Source organism: Chlamydotis macqueenii, chromosome 4, assembly GCF_036417535.1.
Source record: "Chlamydotis macqueenii isolate bChlMac1 chromosome 4, bChlMac1.mat, whole genome shotgun sequence".
In the NCBI taxonomy this organism is placed as follows: domain Eukaryota; kingdom Metazoa; phylum Chordata; class Aves; order Otidiformes; family Otididae; genus Chlamydotis; species Chlamydotis macqueenii.
Genome location: NC_141559.1, coordinates 82,723,679 through 82,737,262, shown reverse-complemented (window position 1 = coordinate 82,737,262; position 13,584 = coordinate 82,723,679). Strand labels below are relative to the sequence as shown.

At 39.1% G+C, this 13,584-nt stretch overlaps 1 protein-coding gene across 4 annotated transcripts in view; it reads left to right on the top strand.

The window, feature by feature from the left end:
* The window catches only part of ALMS1 (ALMS1 centrosome and basal body associated protein), a 69,209-nt gene that overhangs the window by 16,288 nt on the left and 39,337 nt on the right, over positions 1–13,584 (top strand). For all 4 annotated transcript variants that reach the window (XM_086746520.1, XM_086746519.1, XM_086746518.1 and 1 more), the window contains exons 4-5: positions 9,202–9,319; positions 10,285–12,490. In XM_086746520.1, the coding sequence (XP_086602646.1) occupies positions 9,202–9,319; positions 10,285–12,490 (2,324 nt within the window). The remainder of the gene's footprint in view (positions 1–9,201; positions 9,320–10,284; positions 12,491–13,584) is intronic.

Sequence of the window (13,584 nt, the reverse complement as noted above, 5' to 3'; positions counted from 1 at the left end):
TGTAATTTTGTTGTCAAAGCCCGTCTTCACAATGAGATAGAGAGCTTGTGTACCTTCCTTGGATCTTTTAACACGTGAACTGATTGTTTTTAGCTTCAGGGAAAACTAGTCTTGTTTTTCTTTAGAATTAACAGTAAGCCTGAGCCAAGTTAGAAATTTTTGGAGTTCTGTCTAGGTAAGGTGGTCGTTCTCTGTGTCCTTAAAATCTGTATTAATTTGTTAGTCAAAAATCTTCATTGATTTCAAAATAGTAGATATAATAGTAAAAAGGATGTACTGATAACATGAAAAGCTATTTGATAAGTGTGTGCGTGCTTGCACCCCTTACTATGTATTAAGGCTACTGTGTACTGCTTCTTGTGTTTCACTGCTTCTTACAGAATTTCTTTACAGACCGTCTCCAAATACAGTTTTAAAAGATTTTCAGTAGCCCTTTACAAAGCTGTCTTATAAGTGTTACAGCTCTTTAACTGGTCAGTATAGGTATTCCTTTTCAGATAAGAGGAAAAACAGAGGAATTTTAGCTAGGACTGTGCTACTGCAAGATTTAATCCAAACTAGCCAGATAAGGGGATTTGCTTGTGTAGGAAGTTAGCATAACAAAGACTACATGGAAGGGGAAGGTGGTAATTATTTACAAAAAGTCTAAGTAAATTGATGTTTACCCACTTTCAGTTTCTTTTGGTTTTGGTTTTTGTTTGTTTTGTTTTCTTTGTGGTTTTTTTTTTTCTTTTTTTTTTTTTTTTTTTTTTTCCCGAAGTGGTTGAGCTTGCCTGTAATACAGCAGCCTATGTATCCAAGCTATCGGATCCTGGAGCGGTGCTCCGCTGTGGTCCGCTGTCCTGTTGGGCTAACAGAGAAGGGAGCTGTGCATGTGAAATGCAGCAACCTTGCCATCATCCTCCTGTTGTCAGAGCACAGGACCTTCTGCTAATGAGTCCTCTGTTCAGGTGCTTAAACACAAGTTTATACACACGTTCTTACTTTCATTCATATCAGTAGAAATATCTTTGTTACAAGTCCTTAAATTTCTCTCAGGGTTTGGACAATACTCATTTTGGAATGTACCACGTTAATGTGGACATTGATTCTTTCCAATTTATTGATCATCTGCACCTCAGAATGCTTTTTCAGTTGGCGTGCTAGCTTCGGTATTGCTAATCCTAGCTCCAAGATGTGAAAACCTTTGTGAAGTGTGTTGGTGTATTACAAGTGTTATCATTAATACAATTTGAAACACAAAAAAAACCCCGTGGGGTGTTAAAAACCTAATTATGGTACAGCTGTGAGCATCCTAGTGGTGAATAGTTAGGGTTTCTGCATCACTTAATCGGAATAGCTGTTGGTTTTCGAACATAATACGGAGTTTTCTGACTTGGTGTTTCCTTGTAGTTAGCTTCTTGTTCTAATTATTGTGATTCACCACTAAGTTTGTTCCATCCATACTAATCCCAGCGTAGCACTCTTCCACGTTACATAATTCCGAGTAGCTAATGCATGATACGGCTGGACGCCGCACGTGTTTCATCCCTGATCCGTACGGGAAGAACGTTACGGTGTTTTCCACGTGGGGTTCAGGTTTCTGATGTGAAAGAACATGCATGCAGCCATTTCCTAGCGTAGGTGAGAGAAACATTAACTGCTACTTGCATGCAAGTAGTTGTTGCTGCGTTCGAGTACAGCATTCTTCAGGTTATGTTCCTGCAGGACAGGTGAATTTGTTATAACTCCATTTTTCGTAACACGTTTTTAGCTCTTTTAATGCACCATTAGTGGTGCATCAGGCTCTCACTTGAGGTATCCAAAATGACTGATGGGTTATTTTCAGTAATGCTGGTAGGGTTTGTGTATCTATTATTTGACAGTCACCTTTATTTTTGACATAAAATATCCTGGGTTTTATTTCTCCTAATGACATTGTTGTATTCTGGAATTTACACCAATCTAGACAATGTTTTTCTTTATTCGCCCTTATTTTTCTCTTGTTTTTTAACTTCAACTGTGGTTTCCTCTCTCTTCTGTGCTATCTATGGAAGACACAATTAGACTGTTATTGAGAGCTGTTTTAGTTACCCAAGCCAGAACATTTTCCTTTCTTGCCATTTATTGCACATTTATTGCATTTCTGTTTCCTTACACATCCAAGTTACTATGTTAAACTGCTCACCACACCCCCAGACGTGAGTGTTATCCATTGGTTCTACTCTTAAATTAGCAGTTGTTGCATTCGGGCGTAGATTTCTATATTTTTTTTTTTTTTTTTTTCAACTCTTAAATGCCAGCTCAAATGTCAAATTTGATCATGCACTACGTTAACTTTTGCTTTCAAAGTCAGCTCTGTCTCAATTCCAACGGAATTGTTAATTTTTCCTGCCCAGGCCTTTATGGATGTATACTGTAACTTACTGTTATATCATCTGTTAACTTCTTACCTGCTGATAACACTGTTGGTTTTTTTTTTTTTTTTTTCTTTTCTTTACTTCCCTCGTTACTTTTACAGTACTCCAACTAGGCTCCTGTTACGCATATACTTTCATACCCTTCCTTGGAAACGCATAACTTAACACTGCTGTTACTAAGCCCAGAGTCTTTCTTTTTGTATTGCTATCCCTTAGAGGATCGCTCCGCACAATCAAGCGTTATCCCGCCCATTAGGTTATTATATTTGTGACTCACTTTTCCAGGATGGAACTGGAATTGCTGAATAAAGCTGCTTCTAAGGCTGGTTTCACGACGCCCTTAGGCTAGATTTTTTTTCATGAACAAACAAAATAATTATAGGCAAATAACATGATTGCTTATGATAATTTAAAATAAACCTGCACTGCTTCCGGTTAACCGCAAGTTGAACTTGCAATTTGCCGTTCCTGTACCTGCTTGTGTATTCTTACTTGTACGTGGGTGGCTTTTTGGTTTTTTGTTTGTTTTGAAGTTAAACAACTGCTTAAGGGGATGGAGTTGAAACTGCCCTGGGAATAGCCTGGTAGGAATTCGGGGTAACTCCTGAGGGTTTTATGACTTTGGCTGTTATTACAAGGTGCAGCTCTTGCTCATTTTCATTGTTTTTGTGGTTATTTTGGTAACACTTTGATCCATCCTTCGTGAAGGAGCCTGTAAGGGGAGAGAGAACATCTCTGGTGGATCTGGATCCAGAGGTTCTGCTTCATACCGAACCCCTCTGAGGTCTGACCCTCAGTCCCTTCCACTATCGGTCTGGCGTGGTGGCTGCAACTATCCCTTGTGTCTCCTGTTACGCTTTCTTCAAAGATTGAATTTGGTTTTGGTAACTTGGATTATCTGGTCCAAAAAATTGCTGTTTCTCTGCTTGAACCTCTTGTTCAGGGATTCTCTTGTGTATCGTTCTCTGTTAACTTTGTGGTGGTGAATATACGTGGATTTCCATGAAGAAAAACGAGACACAAGAGCACTTCTATGTGTAAAGGCAGAATATGGGACAAGGTTAGCTTTTGTAGAGCTGATAGATTTGCTGAAGTAACTTCTAAAATCCTGTGCGTGACAAAAGCATTAAAGGAAAGACCAGCACTTGTTTGGTTTCTTAAAACTTCAAGTAACTTATTGAAAATCCTAAACATTTGCCAATATAGAGTTAATATATTGCTTTTAGTCTACATTGAACGCTAAGCCCTGTCCCTTGTTGCCCTAAGCCTTTTTTAAAGACAACATGCCAAGGAGATGAATTTCTCTTCTAGCATAACAACACAGGCAGACAAGCTTGGTGTGGCTGAATTAATTGTGGATTTGAAATTACTTCAACATCTTTTTGAAGAGATTCTCTGCTTTATGAAATAAAAAGCAGTTTTGGCTATTTCATGTTTGGGTCTACAGACAGCTTTGTAATTAAAAGCTATGTGTGCATCAGAGCGAGTTGGTTAATACTAAATAAAATCCTCTCTCTTTTTTTTTTTTTTTTTTGTTTGTTTTTTGTTTTGCCATGTAGGAAATTCATGTTTAAGACAGATATTAGAAAGTGGAAGGACATGGTAAGTTAGGCATGCTTTGTCTTTGCCTACATCCTCTGTGTAGGATTGTTGTATTTTGTGTATTTTATAGCTTTTTGTCCACATTATTGTGGTTTACAGAACTGGAATCCGTTTAATGAAGAAAAATTTCCTGATATTTGTCAAAGTTTGCTTTTTAAAATGCAGCTGGAATTAAAGAGAAAGCATAGGGCTTTTTAATATTATCTAAAGATGTAAGAATTCTGTATACTGCTAGCATTTTATTTGTTGCTCTCTAGCAAGCGTGCCAGTAGCTACAGCCTTTTTGTAGATGTACTTAAATTTCCAGATACGGGAGGAAAGGTGAGAAAGAAGGGAGAAACATAAGCTATCATACTAATTTATTCCTTCTTCTCTTCAAAAAGTGTTTTGAATTTCATTTGAGGAGGGGGACAAAATCACAATGACAGTTGTATTGGAATGGCTCCTGCTACGTTGTGGAACAGATTGACAAAGCCAAGAAGGTTTTGTTTTTGTTTTGCCTTCCTTTTTTTATCTTCCACAAATGGCAATTTGAGTCTGGCATTCAGAATTGTCAGCAGCCTGTAAGATAAAGTAGCATGCCCAGCTTTGCTTGTTCGGTGAATTCAACTGTGAGGAAGCTTTCTGACCTTCAGAGCGACAGCGGGAAGAATGACTGTTTTGACACAAGATGCTCAAAGAGTGTTGTACTGACGTCACTTGCTGCTTTAAGCATCGAGCACCTGCTCCTCTGCCGGCAAAACCTAGGTTATGTCTGAGCGTAATGAGCCCCTAAATCATCATGAGCATCCAAAATATGATAGCCGTGATCTTTCTGCCTCCTAAAGAAAATAATTTGCTGAAAGCATTAGAGTTCATGTGCTGTAAGATTAGGAAATGTTTAAAAAAAGCTGTGTCATGGCTGGAGTTATATTTTGTATATATATATTAAAAAAAAAAAAACGTTTAATAGCCCCAGTTAAATGTCATCTATTGAACTCCCTAAGAGTGCTTCTACAGGTCATCTCTGCAGGTTGCTGCAGGGGGCGAGCTGAAAGAGAGGGAGGGTTTCCACTGGGGATGTGGCTGCAGTGAATCTCGAATGTTTTCTTCCTTCCTTTTTTTTTTTTTTTTTTTTTTCCTATTCTCTTTTTCCTCGCTCTTATTTCTTGGCCTTGTCATCTGCTGCTTCAAGTCAGTGATCACCACCACAGTTCTGTGACTGGAAACCTCTGGGGAAGGTGTACTGTCAGCCTAAGGCAGATTTCTGCTACGCGGCAAAACCAGAATGCTCTTTGGAGAGGGGGCAAGACCACCTGAAGTGGAAGCTAGTTTCAGGGTACAGTTCTGCAGTATATTTAGTTGGTTAAAGACTCCTACTGAAAAGGAAGAGTCTGGTGTTTCCTTGTCCTGTATTCTTGTTCTTGCTGCATCCCTTCTGCGAAACCCACCATGAGGACTGGTGCAATCGGATCAGCTTGCTGTTCAGACTGAGAGGTAATGGTGGGACTGGAAATGGAGATGGTTACGTTTCAGCTGAATCCAAGTTCTCTTGCCTGTGCAAAATAAGGAGAGGGAAACACATCTCTGCGCTGGGAGGCAGAGATTGGGACTGTCCCTCCTTGCTGAGTGGTCTTACTGCTTCAAGTGGAGGTGGAGCACTATGTGTAGGAGGCTGAGCAGGGAGGAAAGAGAGAGAATTGAAGAAAAAAAATATTGTGCAGCTTGAATAACTGTTGAAGCCATTAATGATCTTGCACATTTAGTAGAAAGCCAGCTGTGGTGTTGTCTTGCGTCGATGCACTCAGAAAGCGTCTCATTCGTCACCTAGGTTTGCACAGCGTCAGTGTTTTGCGTTGGATTCTTGTTATGTATTATCCAAACTGAAATGCTCTTAATGGCCAAATTTCTGGTCTTGCATACATACATACAAATGTAATTGAGTCATTCTTAATCGTCTCTTTTATTATATGAAACAGATTTAGTTCCAGGAGTCTCTTGTGATGAGGTATGTTTCTCCAATCTCTTTAGCTGTTTTCTCTGATCCTCCTGTGATATTTATGAATATGGAGTTACGGTCATCAGAACCTGCAAATTCCGATTCAGTTACAGTTTCAGTAAAAGGTTGGAAAGAACAGTCCTTGTTACTACTTCTTCTTTTTCTAAGTATGAAAAATTTGCTTGCCATTTTGGATACAGTATTGCACTGACCTCCTGTCAGTGGATTCTTCATCGTGGCCCCAAGTCCTTGTCCGAGTTGTTGCTTTCTAAGGTTGTCCTTGCCTCTGTTAGATATTTATTGCTTGGCAGATACCTGCCTCGTCTGTGGGCCTTCTCTGTAAGAACATGGGGATTTCTGAAGTTTCAGGGGCAAAACCGGCTCCTGACTAGGTACATACCCATGCAGTGAGGATTTCCTGTTTATAATTCAATTTGAAGAATTGTAAATCATTTTAAATCTGCTTGAGTGCTGGGTTGACTTTCTTAATAGAAATGTTGAGTGATACTTGAATTTTTGTTGATATAGTATATCTTGAAAACATTGATTTATCAGCCAAATGTTGTGACTTATGTTGTGTGTGTGTATATGTGAATATGCACATTTATTTTATCATTACATGTGTAGTTGCATTAAAAAACTGTTTGGCAAGACCTATTTTTGACAGCATTTGACAGCTTTTTTTTTTTTTTTTTCAATTATTTTTGGTTCCCTCCCTCAGCCTTTTTTGTTTCTTTGATTACAAAGACAGCATACTCAGTCTTTATTGTGCGGAGAAGCTCGCTCTTAATCACTCCTAATTTTCAGTTTAGCTTGAAAACACGTTTTAATTCAAGGTGAAGAAGTTGTGCTGAAAATCAGAAAAGCTTATTTTCCTCTTCTGTTGTCTAAATAAAAATGAGATGCAGGGTCTGAAAACATGAAGTGTTTCACGATGTGAGATGACAAATCTTAATTCAATAACTGCAATTACTGTTGCCTTTGCTCACTAATATCATTTCAAATGTAAAGCAAGATTTGGGAGGAAGAAAAGTGCATCCAACACATCTAAGATAGTTTAGATTCCAGCTTGCTTAATGTTTTTTTAAAAGACGTGCTTTTGCATCTTTAATGCAATTCTGTATCCAAGCTAACTGTGGTTAATCTACTTGATACTTTCAAGTATAGCAACGAAGAATTGTTTGAGTAAATGTGCTCTAAACAAAACAAGTGCATTGTAAGTGTTGTCTACTCCCAGTTAGTGGGTGGGAATAAGGAACTAAATGTGCAAGCTGTATTTGGTTCGAAGTCAGTATCCGCCACTGAAAACAAGCCTCTCTGTTTCCTGTAAAGTACATTTTAAATAAATCCTAAGGGGGTTACAGTGAATGAGATCAGTCTCCTGTTCCATGATTTTAAATCATGATTCAAATGATGATTAAAATCACGTGAGTACCTATCAATCTGGTTGTGCCCTGTGATATAACACAGCCCTGGGGCGCTGTTACATTTTAAATCAGACATCCCTGACCTTGTTCCTTATTTTCTTGCCTCCTGCTCCCTCTGTGCTGATGCTGCCAGTCTTGAGTTTTCTCCTCTATTTTTTTTTTAACAGTTCTGTGTGTGCTATAATTATTTTTTTTTTTTGGTCTAGCTGTGCCCAGGTGCTCACCAGTCTACATTGGAGCCTCTTCTGAATGCCTCCTCTTGTCAAGTTGCTCAGCTATTCATACTATTTTTTTTTTTTTTTTAAGATACATATAATCTGCTTTCCTATAAACTTCCAAAAAAAACCAGGTGGCTTTTTTACTTTTCATTCAGGTTTGATATTGCAAATAGTTAGGACAAAAGTGAAATGAAGTGGCGACAAATGCCATGCATTTATCTAATAAAGTAATGGGGAGAAATTAGCTTTAGAGAGGCACCGGGCGCTAGAAAAACAAAGACTCCCCACTTAAGTTGTTGTGGCAAGTTTGTGCCATCTGTACTCCAGATGCTAAAGTATAAATTTGGCTTCCTTTAGCAGACATTAGGCTGGCCATGTGGTGGAGGCAGCTGCTGAGATGGAAGGGGATCTTTGAAAACTACAGCAATCATATTATTATTTTGCTAGCTGCTGATGGGGTGGGACTAGAGGGCATCCAGATCTTGAGCCAGCTTTGCTGCGCGACGTGGAATTATTTCTATCCATATAATTATACTCTCACTGTGTAGCGTTCTAAAGTAATTAAAAATGTTAATTGGAAGTACTGAATTAAAAATGAATCAGAAAGGTCGTCTTGTGGTTGGATACCGCTCGTCAAGTGATGTAATAGAGGCTGCGGAGAGCCTCGGGATAAAGCTGACGTAATGTAAACTTGATTCTTGTATGTCGTGGTCATCTTATCTCATCTTATCCCTTCTGTAAGGGCTACCGAGTGTAGCTTGTCTGAGATGGCTGCAAACTAATGAATCTAAATTAGATGAATGTGAATTCTGCTTCAGAAAGTAAAAAAAAAAAAGCTTGCTTATCAAAGTATTGAAAGTAGTTTTTTTTTTTTTTGCATTAGCCAAACGTGTATGTAGGCATTTACACTTATCAGACACCAGCTTATAGTTGTTTTTATTCTTACGGTATAAAACATTTCAGTTTGGTTTTTGTAAGCAGTGGACTGAAAGGAACAAAGAAATATATGATAGAAACTAAAATTTGTTGCTGCAGCAGTAGTCAGTAGTAACAGTGTAATTGTGCTGGCTGAGTTTTATTATTACTTGTATCTTGAAACCTTAAAGAAAAAATCCTATGCAGCCTTTGCCGTAATCAAAACTTATGGAAAAATGGAGAGTGGGAAAAGCGCTGGTGAGGATTCTTGGTTTTTAAAGAGGTAAATGGTGATCTGAGTAGAAGCCCTGTGACCGTTCTCTGACGTGTACGGACTGCATGGAAATCACGAGGGAGGTGCTGACTCGTGAGTGGGAAAGGATAGGGATGTGCGCAAAAAAAAAAAGTTTTAAGGATAAGATGTCAGTGCCGTGTAGTATTTTGAGATTGATGAGGAGAAAGCTGAATTTTATAAGTGATAAGAAAAATGAGCTTAATACATGAGGGAACATGCTTCAGCAAAGGAATTAAGTGATGAGATTACATAATTTTCACTGCAATTGTCATCTTTTTGAATTCTGAAGGCTATACAGTTGGCAGGACAGCTTAAGAAGGGACTCTCTGGCAAGCTTTTATCACTGTGTTATTGTTATTTTTAACAGATGTTCAGGACAGTCAATTCTCTCCCTGTCTTCCACTGCTGACGTATTCAACACGAGGCCAAAGATTTTCAGATGACACGCTCCTCCAGCAATCAGAAATGGATTTTATTCCCTTAAGGTAGGATAAACTTACCTGGTGTCATGACAGAATGCAGACCTTTTTTTCCTGAGCAGCCATGAATTGTCCTGCATCTGAAAACTACAGGATTAGTTTTATGGTCACAGAAATAAGACAAAGGTTTACATAAAGAAATAGTTATTTCAGTGACAGTCTTCGTCCAGGCCTTCATTTCAAGGTGTGACAAATGATTCCTTTTGTGCAAAGAAGGCAAGAAATCATCTGCCCTTTATTAAAAAGAGGAAAAAAACAAAGTATGTGTATAAACACACATATTTACAGTGCCATTGGTGTTTAGGTTTCCTTGTATGTTTTTTGGTGTGTGACAGGAGACAGGTTTGTTTCCTGATGTGACACACTGTGACTTCACTTTGTGGATCAGAATTTAGTTCCACCAGAGCTCCGTGGAGTAACAGTAATCGAGTCTTGCTGATCTCTTTCATAGAGAAGAACTATTAATTCAAAATCCACAATAAAAATATTAGATGTTTATAGAAATTTGTTGCTTGTGTTCATCTGAGAGCTGGCTTACTTTATATCCTTTAAAGAAACAATTGATATAAGGAACCTGAAGTGCATGATTCATGTTAAAAAAAAACAAAACAACCCACACACAAAGTTATGTATCTATGTAAGCAACTCTTATTTATCTAATAAACATCGTATTAGTAAAAAATGTTTCAATCCTAAATTGACTGGAAAATGTTGACATACTAAGTAGACTACTACTATTTTCAAACCTTCATTTTACAGGGCAGTAAAGCTTTTTGTTATTGTTTGGACTTTCTTTAAACTTCTTCACTTTTTGGCCTGTTTAGGGGATGAATTTATGTGTATGTTGCTAAACCCCAGGTGTTTGTTTGAGTGAAGTTCTACTTTTACCTCTTATACTAAAGCCGAGAATATGGATGTTGAAATAAAAACTAGGTTCACAAATTCACTTGCTTTTTTCTTGCCTCTTACAGAGGAGTCCCTGATGTTTCTAGTGCGTCTGAGGAGCATTCAAAGCCTTCGCACGTCCATGAATCTATAGAATCTCCCTCTGATGAACCCAGTGACCGCTTTACTTTGTCCCAGCATCCTCTTCCGTTCAGACACGTGGAACCTTGTGATACCAGTTATAGTGGCTGGATGTCTCAGCGAACCTCTTTTTCTGGGCAACTAGTTGTAAACAAGGAGAAAAATGAAGACTGTAAAAATGTTACTGATAAGAGGGTGTTGATTCCCCAAACAAGTGACAATTTAGCAAGCTCCACTTCGAAGGTGTTGCTAACCAAGGCAAATAGCCAAATGGAAGCCTCTCCTGCAAAGCAGACCTGTAGCACATCTGTAAAAGGTGAACACTTCTCCCATGACAGCAACGTACCAGCTACTGGTTTTGAGCTTTCAGAGAAAGCAAAAGGGTCACTGAGGCATGATGAGTTCTCATCTTCAGAAAACTCCTCTTGTAAAACAGCACTGACTAAGAATTCAGAAAAAAGTGAAAGCGAGGTGCAAAAGGAAAAGGTAAAAATGACTGAGAGGGAGTCAGAAGGGTGCATGAGGCAGCTGGAGAAGCTGGAAAAAGAAAAGAAGGTTCCTGAGCTTGTTTTGTCTAATTTATATAATGATTTGAGGAAAGACGATTGTAAAAATTCAGATGCTCAAGATGTTTTTTCTGCAAAGGCTTCTGAAACAGGCGAAGGAATGTCGGAGGAACGTGGAGTGAATTTAAATGGCTCTGAAAGCTTGAAGTTCATGGCTGCTACTGAGGAACTCCAGGGAGTTTTCCTAGATCATCAGCGGAACCAACTGTCTCCTGCAGTGAGATTTGCGAAAGAGGAGTTTGTCCCTACTGTGACAAGCACCAGTGATTGTGCAGCTCACCAACTGGTTGTGACTGACGTGGAAGCTCCCTCTTCATGCAGTGAGAGTGCCCCAGTGGAAGCAGAACCTGGAGTAAGCAGGAGTGAATTAACTACTTCAGATTTTTCCATAGAAAGAGGACATAAAGTTACAGGCATCTCCCCTTCATTTAATCTTCTTGTGGGTGATGGCTCGTTCTCTGGACACTTTGCTCATCCAAGCTATCAGTCCACTCCAGGGATACTTCTAAACAAAAAAGCTAAGGTAGAAGAACTTGATGTCCTTGTGATCGAATCGGATATTCAGGCCTCTCCTTATTGCTTAAATGAAGAAACTTCAGGGAACTCATCTGCCAGTACACCTGTATCTGTTGAGAAGCAGCATTCACTCCCATGTGCTCAGAAAGAAAACAATGAACAGTTTGAGTCCTTAAAATGGAAATATGCTCATACTGGAAGAATTCAATCTCTCCCATTGCTTAGCTTCATGGAGAAGGTAGGGGCTTGGAACGTGAGCCAGCCAGAGGAGATGTGTGATGCAGTGACTTCACGTGACCCAGGTGGAGTTTCTCCTGGAAGGAAAGCCTACAGTGCAATCGCCAGTTCTTCAAACAATATTCTGTCAATACAAAAAAACATTAGAAGCCCCAAAGATCATGTTTCTGCTTCATCTAGAGAGGCACGTTCCCTGGGAAGTTTGCATTTTCATAATAAAAACTTACTGCCTGTCCACCTTCTTACTAGATCTCATTCTGACAATGCAGTAAATGTTTCCAGTAGGAACACGTCCGTGGTTGAAGTTATTCCGCCAGCAACCTCAACAGAGGCAGTGCGGCCTCCAGAAGAAAAAAGTAATGTTTTAGGAGTGTCTGAAAATAGTATAGGAGGCTCCATGATACAAGAGTTCCCCGCTGAGATCGTTCCTGGATCTAGTGATGAAGACGCAAGAAGTAACAGTACAGGACAAAGTTCAGACCCAAATGTTTTTGTTTTGGGTGAAAGACTTGCTCAGCTCCTTAGGGAGGATGGAAACTCTCCAGCTGATGACCAGAAGAATTGCGATGCTCTTGATAATCTGTCTCACCACCTAAATATTCCTACTGGTCATGTCAGCATGGATAATTTTGTTGATATTTCTCTAGATAGTTTGAATCTTCCTGTTAGTCCTGGGGAAAGCAGGCAGGGGGACTTGGGGTCTACAAGGTCTTCTTCGGTGGTTTCCAGGCCCTTCTTCACCAGTGCAAAAGATGATAACTTCATCCCCATTGGAGCAACTTCTTTGGAAAGTCCAGTGAAAGAAGAGCTTAATATTGAAGAAAGGATCCCAGTGAGTTAGTTTCTAACAAAAATTTGTAACTCTTCTTTACCTTTGGATTATGAAGAGATCAGAGTACGCTCAGCTGTCGCAGAGGGAGTAGGACAGGAGCGCAGAAGATGTCACAGGAACGGGACACTAGCGTGCTTACAGTTAGTTTCTGATGTCTGGTCGTGTTGGGAACTCTCATGCCATAGTTAATCTTCTAGAAATACTGGCAAATGTGTATTTTATGTAAGCCTAAAAAAAATTTTAAAGGATCCTTTATAGCCCATTCTAATTTAAAGTCTGGTTTCAGAGTTTACCCCAGTTTTTTCTATCACTACAGACGAAATGAAATGGTTTTATGCTGATCTGTGCCACTGGTGAATTTAATCCATGATATTAGTTCAGCTTATCTTAAATACAGAGGTGGAAGAAATAACCTGTAGGTGATATTTAACATGAGCAAAGAAAGGGTTACATATGGGAAAGATTTTTTTTATTTTTTGCAGGTATAGATGGTAACGGAATGCAAGAGAAATGTAAAGATTGGTGGCTGGTGGTGGTGACACATAAAGGACACCAGAACAAGACATAGTGATAAAAAGTAAAATCTGTTTGATAAGACTTGTAAATAAATCGGTTATAGCTCTTTGAGCAGAGCATTGATGAGCCATTTCTGATCTTCCAGATACTCTCAAAAGATCAGGTTGTAATTATCCAAACATGAGGCTGAGACTCAAGTGCTGACTAAGGAGATGCTAGGCTACAGAAGAGAGAGATGAACTTCACACACCCACAGATCTGCAATAATAGCAAAACCAACGCAGAACTCCTTGGCAAATCAAATTGCTTTTTTTTTTTTTTCCCTCTCCTATAAATACTCGTTGTGCTTGTTCGCTTTGTTCCAGTATCTAAGGCGTAATTTCTCGATTCTTTGTGTATTGCTCATAAAGGATCTTCAAAGCCTCCGAATCTTATCTGGCTAACGCAGATTTCTTTCCTCCCTTCCCCATTTTAGGATGGTTGGTGAGAACGGAGGACAGATTGTGGCAGCCATGTTAACTATACTAATAGCTCTTGAACGGTAGAGAAAATGAAATGCAAATGTATGTTAATGATAA